The sequence below is a fragment of the Rhea pennata genome, chromosome 7, assembly GCF_028389875.1.
Source record: "Rhea pennata isolate bPtePen1 chromosome 7, bPtePen1.pri, whole genome shotgun sequence".
Taxonomy (NCBI): domain Eukaryota; kingdom Metazoa; phylum Chordata; class Aves; order Rheiformes; family Rheidae; genus Rhea; species Rhea pennata.
This window is the reverse complement of record NC_084669.1, coordinates 20546735-20568447: the sequence shown is the minus strand read 5'-3', so window position 1 is coordinate 20568447 and position 21713 is coordinate 20546735. Positions and strand designations below refer to the sequence as shown.

The following is a 21713-nucleotide window of genomic DNA, read 5'->3' as shown; positions in this document are numbered from 1 at the left end:
TGATGTACTGACTAAGGCACAGACAGGCTCTCTGTCCTGGCCTGAATAGCTCACCCACCAGCTCCAGGCATACAAAGCCTATACATTCTGCTATGCTGTCCAGACATGCAGTGGGCAGGAAAATATATGCTCCTTGCTTCATTTTCTCCTCATCAGAGCTGTGATTTCAACCAAAATAAACTAAAGACAGAGATAATAACATCAGTCCTTGAAGAGGTTTTCTTCACAGAGAAGACAGAGGATTCCATGTGCTTAAAGTGGGAAAAGACCAGAAACACCTATGTCAGCTGTGCACATTAATATACATACATTAAAAGATGTGCAGGAAGATAATCAGGCACACACCTGGGTGCTGCTGCACAGCAGTACACACACCCTCACAGACTTGCAGTTTATGGATGCACAAGATTGTGTACGTGCTCACCTGCACATGTAAGCTTCTGCTTTGACCTTCCCACATACATGCTCAGGCTCCCATTTATCTCTCTCTCTCACACATGAAAGCAGAGAGAAAAATTCATGGGCAGGCATTCAGAGATGCATATACTTTCACAGCACAGAACAGACACACACCTGTAGCACTCTTTCCTTTCCCCTGCCCTGGCCCCTGCAAGCACATCCTATATCAATCGCTACAGCTCCCACTGAAAAGCGAGTCCCACAGAGCAAGGAGCTGCACATGCCTCATAGGAGTTTGTCCATAAAAACTGAACAATTCATCTAGACAAAGTAGACAAGAATGTGAGAAAGAAAAGGAAGTGACAGATCATCGGAAACCAAGAAAATCAGATGAAGTAACTCACCTGAAGTCACACAAACGAGTCTGTGGTAGAACTTGGCATATTCTGAGCCCATTCCCCATAAAGATCAGCCTTCACATATTAAGACATGTTCACTCTCATCCACACATATGCATTTTAATATTCTAGGTGAAAACAAACACAAACACACTTTCCCAAAACCATCCTTAGATGCTAGGTTGGAATCTGACAGTATTTTTGGCCACAGACTGAGTCCTTCTCATTCTTTCCCATTCATAAAGACAGCTACTATATTTAGATATTTAGCCTCTGCCTGAGCAAACCTAAGTCTTAGCTCAAATGTCTGCTTTTCCTCTAAGAAAAGGAAACTGTAACAACCAAAACCCCTGGAAAATCGTCTCATACCTCTCGTTCTTGTGCAGCATTCCGCTACATGACAGGCGCTGAGCTTCAAGCAGAAACCAGGCAGTGTCAGACAGCAGGAGCGGCAGAAAAAGAAAGTCCTGACTTCAGGCATCAGACACATTCTGAGTCCCAGCACTGGCAACTTTCCATTCACCCAGCGCTGCAGAGCGGAGAGCAGCCGGTCTGCCCTGGGAGATAATCTCAGCAGCACATCTGGTCTCAGCTCCACAACTCAGCATTAATTATGACTTGTGCAGAAAGCATTTGAAATATCCAATGAGATGCAGAGCTCCCCAGCTCCCTCCACCAGGGGAAGGAGAGAAAGGGAGAAAGACAGACAGGCAGGTAGGGTCTTGCCCACCCTCGAAGCTGCCGCCAATGTAAACAGCAGCTAAGTATGGCTCACAAGTTTTAACAAAGGCATCCCCCACCGGCTGTGTAATATATTCATGCTCTAATTGCTTGTCAGATCTATTCCTGATAGCTGGAAGAGCTGAGCAACAGTTGCTGTCTGCATGCCACACTCTGGATCCTTCCTGATACAGGCAACGTTAGCTGCCCTGCAGGCAACCTGGTGCCCTAGTCTGGCCTTTGAGTTGCTTGCAAAGCACCAGAAGCAGAAAGCTCAAGTCGGAGGGGAACGTTCCCCCACTTACGCCTTCGCACAGTCTGAGGACATCTCTGCAGCTCCAGGATGAGCTCCAAAGTTTTACATAGCCTAGGACAAGCCATAGCTTTTGATCTGGTGCAGCTTTTTTTGTCATTATGGCTTTTCCTTTAGCCCTTTACAGAGAACTTGCCTGATGATGACTAGCTCAGGCAGATAACTAGTAGGGGAAGGAACTAAAAGTTCCTTATGTGTGAGCCCCAATAGTTGCTCCAGGATCAGACTCACCCTCTCAGTTTCTACCCTCAGGGTAAGTGGCCTGTAGTTGAGACAAATCATACACTGCTCCATGCAGTTATACAGAAGTCAGTCCTCCATCCCATTTAAGAAACATGCTCCTCTGGCTGTAGATCTGCAGCAATCAGTCAGAACCTTGGCCCCAGGCTTCCGAGGAATTTTAACAATTCTGGCTAACTTCACTCCCCTCTGCAGAAAAAATTGTAAGTTTCGTCCCTGTCTGCAACTGTTCACGTGCTTCTGATATTAAAATACTGTGTTTGTGGTCACTGTAAAAACCATACTCATCTGAACTTGGTGGCCTACTGGCATCAGTTGCTTAACTACGCTGTGGTTCAGCTTGCATGCACACATCAGAGAAGATAACAACCCAGTAATCAAGTTTTGAGGTTCCCGCCAACAAGATAGTGTTGTTATGCAACTCAGGAAACTGGAGATTAAATTCTGTCTCTGTGTCCTCTGTTTTGACCAAAAACTGAAGAAATGACAGTCTGTCACTTCAGGTAAAGACAGTATCAGGGTTGAAGGGTCCAGTTCTTGAATAGTGTGTTAGTATTTCAGAATTAGACGCACGAAGCCCAAACAATATGCTAGGCAACATTTGAAGCCCACTGAAGAACATTTGCTAAGTGATGAAGATCCTCAAAGAGAAGGTACAAACGAGACACTGAGTACTCTTCATACTTCTATTATCATCCTGCTATGATCACAGCAGGCAGCAGGTTAGGGAGAGCCTGTGCACAGCACTAGCTGGTGAGTAGGACCAATCCCCTTCTGAATGTCTGACACACCGTCAGGGCTTCTTGGCATCAGTCCCTGGAACAATGCCTCAAAATGTGTCACGTCTGCTAATAACATTACTGAGCCTGAGACTCGATGTTTGGGATGGGAGCCCAGGAGACAGCAAACGCAGATTCTTACTCTTGCATTCAGTTCTCCATTTCTGTTTTCCATCTCTCAAATCACACAAATGCAAAGGCATCTAACGAAATAGAAAGTCAGCTTGTTTTAAATGGGATTCTTTTGCACCCAAAGTGTAATTAACCTGTGGAATTCACAGCTTCTCTGTGCCAAGGCCACAGCACGATCTAAAGCATGATTAGACGTCAGAACTGATGATAAGAATACCATGAGTTGTAACAGAGATGACAAAGAGGATGTAAACTCTTCTGCAAACAAAGAACAAATACACCCTCTGTGAGAGAAAAAATGCTCACATAAACATCACAACTAAAGCAGAAAATGGCAGTTGCTTCAGAGTTGCTCCCTGTACATGGTAACTCTGCAACCATTAAGTATTCTGTGAGAGTAATGTAACATCATGCTGCGTATCTACACACTCCATAATTATCATCTTATCTTCTTACTTGAAATAACTCGCAACTCATTTCAAAACATTGTGTTAAAAATCATGACTTAGGCTACAAAATACGATGAGATTGAAATAAAAATCACAATGTATATGTGTGTGTGTATATATATAAAAGTATATATGGATACTACATACATGTAGTATATAAGTACATATACAAAGCATGTACACACATACATGTACATAGAAGTGTGTATATATACATACACACACACACACAGACACACATTGTGTGTGCATATATATATATATATACTTTGCCTTCTGTGTTTTTAATTTCTAGGCCATACTCGGATCCTGCTCTATCTTTTACCACATTTCTTAAAAATGAAATCCAAGATTCTCACATAATCACTGGATTGCAGGGACTGCAGACTCCAGAAGTACATCCGATACTGCAAGACTAGCAGTAAAGTCCAGAGTGTTAGCCACACCGCCTATAAACTGTCATCAGAATTGCCACCTGGGGATCCCTCCCTGCCTGTGTGCCAAGGACAGAAGGGGTAACGGAGACTGAACTCCCTCTTCCCCCATTGGTCTGAGGTTCTTTAGCTGTAAGGAAGTTTACCACTGTCTGGTCTGCTCTTATTCTCCTAAAAGAGAATGTGGGTTTCTAAAGCTATTTGGCAAGAAAACCTCACATGAACTTCCTGCTTGGGAGCTGGAGACATTTTCTTCCCTGGTGCCACTGCGTGGAGAAGGCTGCTGGCAATGCTTTCATGAGCAAGCACCTCTACAGTTATTCTGCTGCAGGTACCAGAGAAGGGAGAAAGTATCCTGCTTCTACATGTCACTGCAGGCCTTGAGACAGGCTAGGAGATTCACCAAAGCTCATACAACCCCTGAAAAACCAGGAATGTTTTAGGTTTGGCATCTAACTCAGGTCAAATTCAGTCTTGAATCTGGCTGCCGCAGACAGGAATGGTGAACCCACATGAACTCAAAGTTCCCTGCCCAACTCTGAGCAAATCTGCTGGCTGATACAGCTCTAGCACATAGGGTTGCAGGTATTTTTTAAAGACCAGCTTACAAATACTATTAGCTAATATACAGATGCACTCAAGAGGATCTATCTGAGGATGCTAAGATCCACAAAACTGCTTTATCTATTTGGAGAGAAAGAACCTAGTCTCAAAGTTAGAATCACAGTTGAAGTTCCTTAACTTTCAAGTAAATTGAGCCTTAAACACTTCTCAATTCAGACACACACACAGGCAGTTTGAACATCTCCTTGCATCCATCAAAAGCTGGCAGTGAAATGGCTATAGGTGATCAGTCACCGGGCTGAATGCAGCAGGAAAGCCTTCAATAGTAAGCATTCCCCTGTACAGAAAACTTCCCTTCCAGTTTCTCCCCTCTCCAAACGCCTCAGACAGATCCTCTGAACAAAATGATTTCCCCACATCTTTCTGCTATTCTTGGCTAGGGACTCAAGATTTACTGGTAAAATGAAATCTTTTGAGAACAAACAGGCTTCTGTTTACTGACTGATAAACCAGCTCACTCCAGGTAGAAAGGTTAGTAAATAGCAGTGTTCATCTTTGTCTCACAATAGATCCCCCCTAACTTGTGCGTGTGTTTTTCCACCTCTCTAAAACATGTCAGGAAAGGAACTGACTGAACAGCACTGTGCATTACCCTGCAGTAGACTCTGCCCAGTTAATGCTCTAAACTGAGATTGTAACTGTTTGCTCACAGAGAAAAGATAAACAGACCTAAAACATCCCTTAACCACAGCATTCTGAATCTAGAGCCAAACCCACGTGTTTATTGGTCTATTTCTCTGTAAATAAAGACAAGAAGCATTTGGAGAACAAAACACCAAGAGCACCAAAAATGCCTTTTAATTTAGCAAGCAGTAATCTAAGCAAATGTGTCCTGGAAAACTTCTCTCTACCCACAGCATAAGAGCATATTCTGCAGAACTTTTTATTTACTGACTCTTGCACATGCCTGTCTACATTTAACAGAGACCTTCCATAGACTTGAATGAAGCTATGTCTGTACAAAGCATCCGACTGGCAGAACTTCTCTCCTAGGTGTGCTGGATGTTGCTTTCTGCACAGCACAGATAAGTTTTACAGAAGTTTCTGAGTGTTAGTAAATACAAAACAGTTATGACATAGCTTATTTGCCACCAATTTCTCAGCACTAGAGGAGGACTCCTTGGGCCTAATGCAAGGATCACAGAGTCTGAACACTGCCGCTGATCCTCATCTGCTGCATACCTGCATTTCTGACCATCCTGGAACCTGGCAAGGCCTGTGATCTAGACTCACAATTGAATTTAGAGCACAGGATCAAACAAACAGGATCAACATTGAACAGATGGGTTCTTATTCAAATCAACTCCACCATAAATATCTCTGTCAATCTGTAACCTGCAATTACTGTGTAAAACGCACTGCTGGGGGGACCGTAAAAGGTTTCACTTTGTTGCTTCCTCAAACTCAAACAATGAGAAACATCCCTTAGCTAATTCCCATACATTTACCTCTATCCTCCACTATCTAAATAAAAGTCTCAGTGAAAACAAGTGTAACTTAGGTCTTTGCCACCCGTGAAGCATAAGGTCATGGTCTAATTTCTAGCAACAGCTGAACCTGACTGGTTGTGCTTGGAAAGGGGGATGGCATTTAGTTCCAATTTGTAAAATGAATAAAACGTTTCAGTAAACGTGTCAACCTTTCAGGAACACTTCTAGCAGAGGTCAAGAGCTGAATGTTCCCACCTCCCACTTGCAACCCAGAAGGTATGATGGGGAAACTGCAAGGCTGATTGCCTGATGATGATGGAGAGAAGAGAGGCAACCACGAGAAGCAGAAGAGTAACTCTTAGAAAGGAAATAGGAAAAGAGAGGCAAGGTGAATTTCTTTATTTTTGGCTCCTAAACAGTTAAAACTACAACTTGAAACAGCAGGCTACCTTTCCCCTTTAGTAAGCACAGATTGTCATAACATTCATCAAAGGAATAACCCAGAGAAATTAAAATACTTGCCTGCAAGCTGAGAAACACCACAGGAACATGTTTGTCCCATTAATCATACATTGCCAGGACCTGCAGGAGAACCAGTGTTTTAAGCTTGTCAGCTTCCAAACACCAAGCATGAACCTAATGACTACAGGAAAGGCCTCACTGGAAAAACCACCGCTGTAGCAGGAGGTGATGGTCAGACAACGGGCCACAAGCTGTTGGCACCACCAACATAACAAATCCACAGCCACTATTGTCTCTACATGGCACTTGATAGCTGAAAAGAAAGGGATGTCAGTCTGCTACCAAGGAAAGCACAAGCCCCACCCATATTTTATCTAAAGCAGGACTGCTCTTAGCAATACAGTGTACATGAAGCTAATGACTCCATCCAGGCCTTTTTGTTTGATAGATGAGCTTATCTTCTGTGAACTCATCTAATCCCATTTTGAACCCATTTACTACTTTGGCTTCCACAACAACTTGTAACAATGAATTTCATAACTTAATTGTGTACAGCATATATATATATATTTTTTTTGCTTGGTTTAAAACTGTTGGCTGTGCTCTGTTCAACTCCTCCTTACATTTTTGATTTTATCCATTGCACCTTCCTGAAATCATCTCTTTCCCAAGACCCTTTTCAAAGTCAGTTTTTTGAATGAAGGACTTGAAGTCGGATAGATTTTAGATCTTGTTTAGTTACACAACCTCTGGAATACACAAGCAATGCAGACAGAGCTTGCTTTAGAAATTCCCCCCTGAGCTTGAGAAACCTTTGAGTGTCATCCAAATTGAAACAGTCCCATGCAAAGTTTCAGTTGACTACTCAGCATTTCCCAACAAAAAGATATTTCATCAAGCATATCTCACTAAGAGCTTTACTCCGCTCACCAGCATATGTAAAAGAAGTCATCGCTACCTGTGTTTTCTCTGTCTGCTACCCGAATAAGCAGAGGCCCTGCGAATGATTCTTGATTAGTTGTCTGTGATTTCCCAGATCTGGATTCCTGTCCTCTAGCACCAAAAGACTGCCCAGTCTTAACTGCCTTGTCTGTTAAGACAAGGGGCTGGAAATTTATTCACTTAATGTCAAATAGCATCGTCACTGGAACTAAACTGTTAATGCTAGCTGAAGATACAATGTTGCAACTGTAGAATTAATACTGCTGCCTGGGGATCTGGAAACCAGGAGCAGGGGACCTGCCTCTCTCTGACTGCACAAGCCCTGACACTGCTCGTGTACACAGCACTTCAAGATGCTCTGGACCAATCTGGCTGCTGTATGGTCACCTCTAGGGGTTGAGCTAGGCTCGGGCACTGATACTGCATATCACTTTGAGCCTTCAGTCAGCAGTTTAAAGATAAACACATGCAAGGAGTGAACTTAAGTGAGATGAAAATTATGAATCCTCTGGAAGCTGACCAGCTACCTTACTTCTACAGGTAGGATATTCAAAAGTCACTGAGAAGCACAGACCCCCATCTTTTGCCCTACACATGCTGTAGTTTCATTTTGTTGCAAAAACTGAACATGCTTTCAGAGCAAGACTGGACCCAGAGCTCCCTTCAAAACTGTGCAGTCTTTCTCACCTCTCCAGGACAGGTCAGAGAGGAATCATAGAATCACTGAGGCTGGAAGGCACCTCTGGAGATTGCCTAGTCCAACCCTGCAGCTCAAAGCAGGGTCAACTACTTCAGGTTGCTCAGGAAGTTTTGAATATCTTCAAGGATGGAAATTCCACAGCCTCCCCAGGCAACCTGTTCCAGTGCTCAATCACTCTTACAAAAGATTTTTTTATGTTTAAATAGAATTTTCTGAATTTCAATTTGTGCCCATTGCCTCTTGTCTTTTCACTGGACATCACTCAGATGAGTTTGCTTCCATATTCTTTACTCTGTCAGGTATTTATATACACTGATAAGACCTCCTGAACTTTCTCTTCTCCAGGATAAACAATTCCAGTTCTCTCAGCCTCTCCTCATATGTCAGATGCTCCAATCCCTCGATCATTTTTGTAGCCTTTTGCTGGACTCACTCCAGCAGGTCCATGTCCCTCTTGTACTTGGAAGCCCAGCATTGGACCCAGTACTCCAGCTGTGTCTTGCCAGCACCAAGTAGAGGGAAAGGACCACCTCCCTCAACTTGCTAAGGATGTTCTTCATAATGCAGCCCAGGATGCTGTTGGCTTTCTTAGCTGCAAGACTGCATTGCTGTTTCACATTCAACTTGTTGTCCATCAGGACCCTGAGGTCCTTTTCTGTGCATGGCATTATTATTCCCTCATGGTGTATGACACTGAATTTGCCTTTATTGAACTTCATGAGATTCCCATTGGCCCATTTCTCAAGCCTGTAAAATCCCTCTGAAGGTCAGTACAACCATCGATAGAATGGTTGTAGAATCAATGACTCCTTGCAGTATAGTCTCAAAACCCATGGATAGTGCACTCTGTCCTATTATTCAGGTCATTAACAAAGATGTTAAACAGTGCTGGCCCCAGTATCAACCCCTGGGGTGCACCACTAGTGACTGACTAGTGACCACTAGAGTCCAGGTGGACTTCATGCTGCTGAAATCCTTTAAGCCCTGCAGTTTAGCCAGTTTTCAATCCACCTCACTATGCAATGATCTAGTTTGTACTTCAACAGTTTGTCAATGAGGACATTATGGGAGACAGTGTCAAAAAGCTAGCTAAAGTCAATAAAAACAGTACATGCTGCTGTCCCCTCATCCACTAAGCTAGTCATCTCATGACAGTAGGCTATCAGGTTGCTCAAGCATGATTTCCAGTTCATAAATCCACACTGACTACACCTAATCACCTGCTTGCCCTTAATATGCCTGGAAATCATTTCCATGGTTATTTGCTCTATCACTTTTCCAGGGATAGAGGTGAGGCTGACCAGCCTGTAGTTCCCCAGATCCTCCTTCTTGCCTTTCTTAAAGACAGGAGTGATATTTGCTTTCTTTCAGTCCTCAGGAGCCTTCACTAGTCACCGGGACCTTTCAAACATGATCCAGAGTTGCCTCACACACCAGCCAGATCCCTCAGCACTTGTGGATGCATCCCATCAGGTCCTGTGGACCTGTGTACAACCAGCTTCTTTTTTTGTTCCCTAACCTGATCCTGCTCTCCTGATGAGAGGTACTCCTTGCTCTAAACTTTTCCCCTGGGGATTGCTGAAGGCAAATCTTACCAATAAAGACTGAGACAAAGACAGCATTGAGTACTTCAGCCTTTTCTATGTCCTTTGCCATAGAGTTCCTTGTCCCATGCAGCAGGCGATCCACATTTTCCCTGGTCTTCCTTTTGCTGCTGATGCATCTAAAAAAGCCTTTCTTGTTGCCCTTCACACCCCTCACCAGATTCAGCTCCAAGTATGGCTTTTGCTTTTGTAACCTCATCCATGCATGTGCAGACAGTGTCAGTATATTCCTGCCAGTTCACCTGTTTCTGCTTCCACCTCTTGTATGTTTCCTTTTTCTGTCTGAGTTTTGCAAGGAGCTCTGTGTTCATCCATGCAGGCCTCCTGTCACCTGCTTGATTTTTTTGCACATTGGGAGTGACCATTCTTGAGGTTGGAAAAGGTGATCCTCAAAAAACAAATAGCCTCCTTGAAAGCCTCTTTCCATGATATTCTTCCAGGCAGAGCCCCGAAAAGGCCAAATTCTGCTCTCCTGAGGGCCAGAGTTGTGATCCTGCTATTTGCCTTGTGGAATGCTGCCTTCAGAGCCGCACTTTTGTGTAATCAACATAACACAAGGCAGCTTATTTGATTATCCAACACCTTGGGTTCCTCCTTAAAAAAAAAAAAAAAAAAAAAAAAAAAAAAAAAAAAAAAAAAAAGGGACAATAGCCTTTCCCTACCTCAAGGCTGCATCATGTAGAATATGTTAGAAGAAAAGCAGTAACAAGAGACCCAGACATATCTGATGTAGATAAGTCAGAAGAAAGGCTTAATCAGTTCTCAGCAACAGACTTCAAACTTTCTCTGCAATAAGCAGCCAAGCTAGTAAGACCCACTCCCAACTTACTGTAGTTCTGCTCTGTGCCTCAGTTGCTATATCCAGAAAAGCGTCTGTAACTTCTCTCCAGGTAACCTTTGCCTGGGATGAGGCTAACTAGCACCTCCTCACAGATGATTCATGCCTCCCTCTGTCCCAGGCAGATATCTAAAATGATAAGCCTCATCCTCTTTCTCTTCTTCTTGCCTTGGTCAGGCCCATCTCCCAGCACCAGAAAACACTGAAGAGCAAACACTGATAAGCTGCACTAGACACCAGCTGTCTGCACAGTGATAATGGCGCAGCAGACACCTGGTGTCACTTCCCATGCACCTGCAGGAGCTTGCGCTGGGGAAGTCTACCCTGCCATCTAGTGAAGGGGCTCTGTGCAGCTCAGCCAGGAATCTCACTCCAGACTGCTGCTCTGGGGAAGCCCTTTAACAAGACAAGGACCAGAAACCCCCTCTCTGTCTTAACACTGAAGAGATGCAAGAAGCCACCTCCCTAGTCTTATTTCTGTGGTATCTCAGCATCTTAAATTCATTAATATATTCTGTGCTCAGGATGGTCTCACTGGGAAATCCCCATCTTACAGGTGGAGAAATTGAGACATAATACAGGTAAAATGACTCACCTTGTGTCACAGCGTTTGTAGCAGATACAGGAATGAGATCTCAGATTCCCAAATCCTAGCATATCCTAGCTCCTGAACTGTCCATAATCTTGTCGGACATGCATCTAAGAACAACACATGACCCTTCAAACAGTCATGTTTTGCTCTCATCCAGATGTTATCTAAAAATCGTTTACCAATGTAAAAGAAGGTCCCTAATTAGGTCCATTACCAACAAAGACATAAACTTGATGGTGACTTATACCACAGAGACTTCCTAGCTCTCCCCTAGTACAAGGCATCATCTGGACATGGTCCCAGATGCCAGTAAGGACACTCCCCACACTGTTCTGCTGGCAGAAGCAGAAAGGATCCATGTATCCATGTTTATCTACACGAAGAAGTGGACTGAAATTAATGATAGTAGAGCGGCTTTCCCAGTGGACATTTCTTTCCACCAGTTAAAACCCACCAGGTGAAAAGTGACTATTCCTCCGGAGCAGAGAAACCACTCATAGAGCTCCCTCCAGAATGCTTACTCCATCTCAGGGTAAAGCTCTTGTTGCTTAAAAGATGCACATCCCTTTCAACTGCTTCACCTCCTTCCATCACAAGGAAGTGATGAAAACTTAGGATAAGGAGGAGAAAGAATTAGGATAAGATAATGGAGGAAAGAAAGGGGCTCCGACATGCATTTCTGGCAGAGGAGCAGGGAAGTGCTTGTGGCAAGAAGAAATAAGTAAACAGAGGGAAAGAAACCCAAGCACAACCCAAAAATTAACACAGAATGACTCTGTCCCCACGCAATGCTGATCAGTAAGTTATTGCTCTCGTTTTTTAACTCAGGTAGCAAAAACTCAGCTTTTGTACCTCATGATCCAAAATATAATTCCAGACATGTTTTATGTCTTCTGCAAGACAAAAACGAAGAAGGTACACCAACTGAGAGGTGAACAGATGGCAAAGTGTGTCCTAAAAGTAGCTATATTTCTTTGGACTGGAAGTGCATTCCTTCTGCACACTTCTGGGGGGATAACGAATGCTTTCCCCTACCACCACCACACCAGCTACTTTTACACATCCACCCTGGTAGGATGCAAGTGGTCTCACTCTCACTCAAGCTCATGGCCAGGAGTCCCATGCTTGAAGCACTGTGGCACTGCTATAAGCACACTGTATTAAAGAGCTGCCACAGAACAGCATGACTGTAGGGCACAAGGGGATGCTCCAGATAAAAAGGGCTTTCTTGGTAGTAGAGAAGAAAGGCAAAGTGCTAATTCTAGATGTGTGTGTCAGCCTAGGTGTGCTTAGACCCACTGTGTAAGGGCTCTGTCTCAGTTTTGTAGGTATAAATACAGAAAAATTCTACGAGCTTCAGTGGTGTAAACTCAGAGCAAAATTTGTCCCTTGTGGAGTCGGGAAGGATCAGAGGGAACAGTTTTAATCATTCTCCATCAAAATATGCTTCAAAACACACTTTCATCAAGCCATTGTAAGAAGCTATTCCATAAAGACAAAAATCAAAACATATAGCTTACTTTCAACTCTCTCCTCTGAATGAGATGGACTAGACTCAAGAATTCAGAAACCTGAAACTCAGGGAAACTTGTTAGAAATCATATTCTCCATAAACAAGATAGCTCTTCTTCAAAAGACTTAGGAACCCCTGGATTTTATTTTAAAGCCACATTTGAAGTGTATTTCAAAGCATACATTCCATACGGCTTTTAAGCCTGAATGTGTGTCTTATTAATGATTTGGGATCTTCAGCAGTGTTGGTGAGTTTTCTGTTTCATTTTAAGAAGCCTTTACTGTTCACCTCTAAGCACAGTTCATGTGCCCACATCAACATGTAAGAAGATATCCTCAGCCTTTTTGATTTATAAGTTTCTTCAATACATCAGCAAAAATGAAGTGTGGCTAAACCTCCCCTTTTATCTTGACATAATTCATTTTTACATCATATCAACCTTTTCCAGGGCTGGATATTTACATATTAATAATGAAGTCTGTTTTTTAATTCCTCCCTCTCTCCCCCCCCCCCCCATTCCTTTAGCTTCATATATTAAAAAGTGTCGATAGATAGGACTTGGCTCTCAAATTAGTAGTGCTAGCAAAGCAGAGTTCAAATTATTCAATTAAAACACAGAGACAGCTATGTTTACAGTCCTCCCACATTTGAGCTAAGCTGGGATTTCACACACAAAGAAATTGGTCTGCTCTGATGCTAATGGAGAAGGAAGTAGGTCTGACCACTTTCCCGAACCTGCTAAAATCATATGGAAACAAAGGTTTGAAAGTCTTAGTTATTGCAATTCTTTCCAACTCTGCAAATTACTGGATTCTTTTCTACAGGGCTTAACTAGCTCTTATCAACATTAGCAGCAGTCTTTGCACTGACATCAACAGGAACTGGATCAAACCTGCAGCATCTGAATACAGCAATGAACAGCAGCTGCCCTATTTCCTTCTATATTGTTGTTCTCCCGCCCTCTCATAATTTTATCCTGTTTTGTGATATTTCAGATAGTGTTTAGAGCTTCAGTTCCTGGAATCAAATGATTCCAATAAGAATATCTGCCCTCATTTAAAATGAAAATCAAAATTTTTCCCTCAGCTTTGCAAAGGTCAGAGAAAAAGAGCAGATTAATTTGCACAATGCCCCCATACAGAAACAAAAAATGAAAAGAAATCCATCTCTGGTTTTATGCCATTTTCATTTTTTTGTTTTAAAAAATCTTAGGATTGTTAATTAGTTAATTTCCTAATATTTTTTAAAAAAAGGATGTTTGGTCTGGAGCTACTCCAAGAGATTGAAAAAAAAAATATGAACAAATTTTTGCACTGATACCAGCAGCACTGACAACATCATGCCCTGAAGAAGGGGGCTGTTGCTGAAACTTGTACTACTTTTTTCCTCACAGCATATATACGATGCACACAGTAAAGCTGTAAAAATACACTGCAAGGCCTGCTGTAAGATGTTACAGAAGTACTAATTCTGAGATTCTGAAACTTCTGCAGGAGGAACTTCAGGATCCTGCACTGGGCTCAGCATATAAAAGACCCTCCGCTGTAGACTGGACTTCAGAGGGAAAGTAAAACAAGCACATACTCATGTTTGAGGACAAATCATGATAGATCAGTTTCTACTAACGCTGAATAACGTTCTGCACATTGCACAACAGCACTTCATGGGACCTCTTAGAATCAGGTACAAGTTGCCTTTTCTCTATACACTCTTTCCACTAAATGAAAGAGCGGCCTAGGAAAAAATGATATCATCACTGGAGACTGTATCTTCTCCAGATAAACCAAGAACTAGTACCAGAGACTCAAAATCACAAGAAAAAAACAAGATAAAAGATACCAATAAACACTGGGTCTCTTTAGTGATCTTGTCTCCAACTCTCCAACTGCATTAAAGTCACTTTTTTTTTTCCCTAGACTTAGAAAAAACAGTACTTTTATTTCAGCGAAAGTAACTTACTTTTTTTTTTTTTTTTTTAAATCTCTTTTCCTCCCCAAAAAGATTGATATCATTATCTGCATATAACGGCATGAACTCTATCAGTACCACACAAGCCACTCAAAGGGTACAGGGTCCAGCACAAAGCCAAGAGTTGCAGCCACCAGCAGCATACCCAGCAGAAAACATCTGCGAATTCCTGCTCTGTGCCTAACTAAAAACATCTCCCATCTAATCTGACTTGAGATTTGAAGATTTTAGTATAGCATCAATTTTGAGAGTCTGAATTTTTTGTTTGTTTTAAATATAGGAATTGTGAACAGCTGTATTCTTACAGGTGTTCACTCAGCCTGACCCTGCTGTTCTTCAGGCACCACACTCATTGATGTCAGCTCTCTTCCCAAATGGGCCCTAAAAGTGCCCGATGAAAAATGTTGCTGTCTCTGGCTGTACAGAAGTTAAAGATGGGCCTCTGCCTGTGAGGCAGAAAATGGAGAAAACTGGACACACTCCTTTATTTCCACAAGGGTAAGAAAGACCGACGGAAAAGGTAACAAATAGCTATAAAACTACTGAGTAGCAGCAGTAGTACGGTTTTCAATATCACCACCCGCTTCTGACTGAGAGTCAGTTGTACAGTCTGGATGCGCCTTCCCCTCCCATTCCCCTCCATCCTTGGCAGAAAAAAAACAGTCCAAAGCCCCCTGGCAGAAAAAACAATCCAAAACCCCTGTCTGTAAAACACTCCAGACAGCCAAGAGCTTATCTAGGCATCTCAATGATTTTACAGTGTTACACATATCCTAGTATCACAAGAATAAATTTTACCTTGTGGCAAATGTTTTAATTTATGTGCATGTGAGCTATTTGCAATACCTCCACCAAACGGAGCCCATATAACCCGTCGGATGGCTTTCACCCAATCTTCCATTTCATTCTGGGAATTAGCCATAAGCAGGAAAGCTTCGTGATTGACAGGCATCTTTTCACGGTCCCCTGCACCACCTGAAAGACAGAACACAAATCTCTTAGCATTTAGCTCAGAAGAGAGCAACTGATTTTTAAAACCACCAAAAGTCCGGATCAAAATCATCAAATGATCATTTTAATTGAGCATTTTTACATCTGCATGTGCTGCAGCATCCACAAAGCACAGGTGGATAGAGAATCAAAGCTGATGTGGAAAAACACATGGTTCTAATGTGGGAATCTGGGGGCGTCATGCCTGTTGTCCTACCAATAAATGAAGGGAGAGCACAGGCTGTAAGACCCTGTTGGAGGAGCTCTAAAAGAATTTCACACACCTGTCCTGAGGTAAGGAGAAGTTATTTCCCAAAAGGGGACAAGGGAACTGTGAGATACTTTAGCACTTGATATGCAGAAGTCTCAAGATCACATATTTTCCCCAAACCCTTGGGAATTTCTAGTCTCAAGATGGAAAGAGAGACCCATTCTGATTTTGGATCCAACCCGAGAGCAATATTTTGAAGAGGAGTTAAGACTTGGGGATATAAACCTGACTCTCCCACTTGAAATAAAAATCTTTAGGAGCCATTAATGTTGATGGGCAGTACCACAGGAAAGCATAAACCAGAATGTCAGATGTGCTCAAGCTGCATTATACATCTGTCATTTGTGGATGCTCTAAGACCTGCAACACCTGAACCCTTCTATTCCCATTTTCTTTTTAGCTCAGCACTCCAGTCAGTTTAAACCTTCCTCTCATTCCTCATTTTATGTCCCAAAGCTGGATACAACCTAACAAGGACTACTGAAGCACATAATAGCTTTATTGGAGCAGTCTCTGTAAAGGGGCTACAGAGCTCATCCAACACAGCAGCTGCATCACTAGCAGCCTGGAGCTTCTCCATCACCATGGAAACTGCCTTATACTTTGCCATGGAGATAATGTCTCTGTTGTTGGGTCACTGTCATTTCTGGGCTGACATGGTTTTTAGTATCTATCGGACGAGTGAGAGCTGCCAATCTGTGCTGAGCAGCTGAGATAGCCTGTTCATGGAGTTCAGAGATAAGAGCAAGATGCTGGTATGTGCTGGTTTCTAGGGAACTGACTGAATGTACACATTCCACGCACCTCCTAAATCCTCGTTAATCTGGGGAAAGCAGCAAGCCAAGGAAGTACTTGTTCTCACTATCAATTATTTCCTGGCTTCCACACACTCATGGATCATGCTCTGTTTTGCAAAGCAAAATGGGTAAAAAGATCTGGCTAGAAGGATTTTGCAGCTCCCTGAGAAGCAATTTACTGAACTGAGAAACTGAAGCAATCTTTTGGTAACGTACAGAGACAATAGGCCTGGTCTAGGCGTGCTGCATGAGAAACAAAAGCCAGGACCTTCCTTCCCCACATTTATTCCCATTCTAATTCTTTCTTCATATCATCCTCCCAGCCAATCTTCCATTTTGGATTTATTGAACGATTTACATCTCATATGACAAATGAAATAGAACAACTGCAAGAGGCAGGCACCAAACACCAACTCTGGTATGTGCAACCCCAGATGTAGAAGCAGAGGGCAACCTGGACCTGTGGTTTTGCTTTGGATATCTACCAGGCCCTGAGAGATTACCATATCTCTGCATTACCACTCCCAAAGGCTTCAAGATCTAATTTCTTCATCTATTCCCATGCTCCTCTTTCTGCATACAAAGCCCAAATTCATGGGAGGGCTTTCTCCAGGATCTCTCTCCACTTCTACTCTGAAGAATCTGTTCTTATCCCATTTTCCAATAGGCCTGGTTGAGTGACAGAGTTTTAGTGACCTCGGTGCTGCAGTGAAATGAGATAAGCAGAAAGATAGCTGAGCACCAGCCCTCAAAGGAGTTGGCTCATCCCATAATTGACACTTCATTTTGTTTCAGTCTCTAGGTAGTACTGTATCGGCCCCTCTCACCTCAGGTAGACAAGGCATCCTTCTGGCTGACCATCAGCTATCCCCTTGATTCCCTTCGCAGCATTAAAGCCTTATGACTGCTACCAACAAAGCTCATGGTTATCTTTAACACAGCAGACAGAAATCTTACAGCTGGGACATTCATAGCTGCCAGTTAACTAACTTTACTTTTGTATGTCCAGGTCTTGCAAAATGAGCTGTCTTGCTTTACTCGAGTGTATTAGAGCTTCCCCACATACATAAGTACGTGTGCATGTGTGCAGTATGCCCCTACAGCCATTGAAGTTTTGTGGATTTGGGAAAAAGAAGTTAGAGGCTCAGCAATCTAAAGCTCTAGCTTGAACCTAGGATGAAGGCATCCAAATAAATCAATGCTCCATCATATTCTGCTGCAAGGAGGACATACTTTAGCCTTCATGTACAGTATTGTCAGAGTAGGAAATCACAGCATGGGAAACTACTGTCACAGCCTGATTCTCTTAGCAACATACTCAGCCTCAAGGTGAAAACAGACTTCATCAGGCCTAATTCTTCTACCTTACCTTGCAGACCTATTGCCATGCCCTTCTGTAACAAAACATAAGAGATATAAAGATTATAAGAGATATGATGAGAAGAAAGCTTTTTCACAGCTCCTAGCACACCTCAGAGACAAGGACTCAGGACCTGGCTTGTCAATACCATCTTTACCAAAGAGATAGCCTGAACTTCAGCTAGTACTTCAAAAGAATAAAATAGTTTGTCAAAAAAACATGCTGTATGAGTCAAACTGTCAGCAAACAACTGAGTTCAGTCAGGATATAGCACAGACCCTGTTCTTAAATTTAAGGGACTCAACTAAGGTCTCGTTCACCCCAGGTTTGAAGGACAAGAAAGCAGAGTCTTAGCTTAGAATAAATTACTGACCTTAAATTTGGTCAGAACAGCTGAACTAAGCCATGCAAAGACTGCCATAGAAAGTGAAATAAGCAGAGAAGGATCAAGGCTGCTTCTGACTGAACTTAACAGAAGTGGTAACTTGACTTGAACAGATGTGGTGCCTCAGCATCTTCCCATTGAATCACTGTCCTACAGGGACCTAACTACAACTCCCCTTCCCTTTGCACCAGCCAGATGCCTTCTCAACCTTCTTGAGCCTTTTTCATGCAAATATCTAGGGAAAAATATAAATATTTTTATTAGTCCGTAAAAAGTAAAATATAAGAAGAAATGGGATGGGAAAAAATTCCTGTATACACTGCAGAACCTAGGACTGAAACTCTGCCAAAAACTACACATGCAGCAACTCTGTGGTTGGCTCTCTCGCACTGATACTTTAAATAGGAGCAAGGTCATGATCCTAACAAGCCGCCTGTGGGAGAGATGGTAGTGACTACCTACGTGAGTACACACAAATACTACTCTACACATGGACACTAGCTTAGAAAATGGAATACACTTCAGAACTGCTTTTTAAAGAAAGTCACATATGTTAGCGTGGGATGAAAATACAGCAGCGGAGCAGGTAGATCTACCTATAACCATTTTTTTCTTCTACGACATTTTTACCATGTTCCTTTCCCCACACTGCTGACATCTTTCACAGCAACAACAGAACTGGAAAATTCCCTAAGGGGCAGAGTTCAGACATGTTTCTTTATGCTGTCGTAACAGCCAATAGATCTTGCAAGTCTCAGCATTCACAAGAACCAGAAACAGCTAAATTCAAACCCTCAGATCTTCTTAAATAAACAAACAAAAAAATCCTCCCCATATTCAAGTCTAAATTTTACCCTAAAATTCACAAATTCTTTCTTTTCTGGGCCCAGACCCAAAATAGTACCTCCTTCTGGGATTCAGACTCAAGTTGGCAATACAAACACTGTATGAATTCAAACACACTGGTCTTTAGCAACGGGAAAACAATTTTAAACCTCTCTGCCTGGAAATATTCAGATATAAAATTTTAGCTTTGCCTGTCACAGCAATATGAAGTTGCTTTCAAATGATGCAGTCAGACTTCATTTCTGCAGCTAATGGAGCTCAAGCCCATACAACATAGCTGTTAGACTCGAGCCCTAAAGTACACAGGCGCTACTTCTACTGTGTAAATCAAACAGGGCTCTGGCTACTCAGCACCATGGAGGAGGAAGAAACATACTACTAAGCATTTTAAACACAGACAAGGGTTTTCCATCTCTTAAACAGAACTTCTCACACATTTTCAATCAAGTTCCTGTACAAACAAGACTGGCCCTCAGAGACCATCGTTGCTCAGCTCAGGACTGCCAAGGGCAGAAATTCCAGCCTTTCTGCTCAGTTACTTCCAGCTCTAGACTGAAGGAAAAATAAAACCATTTGAAAACTCAGAGTGCAAGCACCTCAACGTGGTAGGTCAATGTGGGAGAAGCAGGAGGCTTAACTTTGAGGAAGAATAATCCAAAAGCTTCAGCACTGACTATGACTTGGGGTTCCCCCTGCATTCAATTGCCTGCTTTGCTGCAGACTTCCAGGATATTGTTGTACAAGATGCACTAGATTCTGTCCCTACCTGTAAAACACATCTGCAGTATTGTTTGTTTCCTTCACAGGTATACGGAAACAGCAAACACTTTCAAGATTGTGAAGTGTGACGGTGACCACAAAAGTACATACAGTAAGCATGAAGGCCTGGAAGGATTCAAGCACTTGCTCTGCTCTTGCTCACCACCAAAAGAGCTGCAGATCCTAGCAGACGTCAGTGCTTTGCCAGCCCTGCCTCTAGTACTTTACAGGCACTGATAGAATCAGAATAGCTCCAGACTGCTAGTTCCAGAGCATGAATACTCTCTCTTCTAAGCCCAGAGTGGTTTAAGCTGGCAGTAATGCTGTCGTAAACTGTTTGCTCAAGTGGCTCATATAACTGCATTTCAAATGGCCTCAGAGCCATCTGCTGCTGTCATAGAATCAGTAAGGTTGGAAGGGACCTCTGGAGATCACCTAGTCCAACTCCCCTGCTCAGCAGGGTCACCTAGAGCATGTTAGACAGGGTCGCATCCAGGCGGGCCTTAAAGATCTCCAGAGAAGGAGACTCCACAACCTCTCTGGGCAACCTGTTCCAGTGCTCCGTCACTCTCACAGGGAAGAAATTCCCCCTCACGGTCAGGCGGAACTGCCTGTGCTTCAATTTCTGCCCATTGCCTCTTGTCCTGTCACATGGGACAACTGAAAAGAGTTTGTCCTCGTCCCCTTGACACCCTCCCTTCAGGTACTTAACTTTAAACTTATATGTCATCTGTATGACATTTACCTTTGAGTAACACATCACCTCCTAATCCTTAGTAACTGTCATCCTTCCAGGGTCCTTCCCAAAACAGAGAAGAACAAACATTGCATAAGAATAAGCAACTTGCCTGTAGTCAGAGGGGCACTTGCAACTGCAGCAGAAATTAAAATCCACACTGCAAAACCCCGTTTACTGAACAATCCTTCTTTTAGGATCATCTTAGTCTGGTATGTGTTCACTGGGAAGTGCAAAACACATGGCTGCCAATATGCCATATTTAACTGCCCTATCTAGTGTTCCTGTTTAAAGAACCTGTAACAGCAGATTAGTCACATCTATCTCTTCCTAAAACTGTTTCCAAAGAGAAAAGTTCAGAATTGTTATTTTGCCTAGAACTTCATTCACACGAGTATGACCTTCATCAAAGGATGACATTTGTGGAGCCAAGCGTCAGATGTGTGTGAAGACTGGGGAGCAGGAATGGACTTCCTGCCAGGAGATGTTCCTGTCCCATTGCACATAAAGAGAGGAATTTCTTTATTCTCAAGCAAAGTTGCTGTTAGGGTCTGTTGAAGGTTAGCAGCTTCCTTTTCATTCAGGTTTGCTGTCCTCTATAATACATAGAGGCATGAACATGCAAATAGGATCAAGTATGCTCATTCAAGAAACACATGTTCAATATAACAGGCTGAATAATATTTGAATCAATTTAAGAGATTCTGCATTTTTGAACCCTCCTACTGCTCACAAAGTAGGTTTGCCTTTCCCCCATTTCTTACACAGTTCTGCTTACTGATGTGCTTGTATATTATCAGTAGAGTGAGAGTACTGAAAATTTAAACCATTACAAATGCTTGCATATAAGTGTCTATGCACATATTTATATACCTACCTGTTTTTACTGCTTTGGTCTGGATGGTAGTGTGCAGTTTTCAATAAGGATGAAATTGTTATCCATACACATGCTGTTACGGTGTGTGAAGAGATGAATGGCAGCTCCAAGGCTGTGTTATCAAAGGGGTGCCTGATGGACAATGCTAAGACCCA

At 42.7% G+C, this 21713-nt stretch overlaps 1 protein-coding gene across 1 annotated transcript in view; it reads right to left on the bottom strand.

Moving 5' to 3' along the window:
• The window catches only part of ARHGAP22 (Rho GTPase activating protein 22), a 140808-nt gene that overhangs the window by 27514 nt on the left and 91581 nt on the right, over positions 1 to 21713 (bottom strand). Inside the window, exon 3 of the mRNA XM_062579956.1 lies at positions 15384 to 15512. Coding sequence (XP_062435940.1) covers positions 15384 to 15512 — 129 coding nt within the window. The remainder of the gene's footprint in view (positions 1 to 15383; positions 15513 to 21713) is intronic.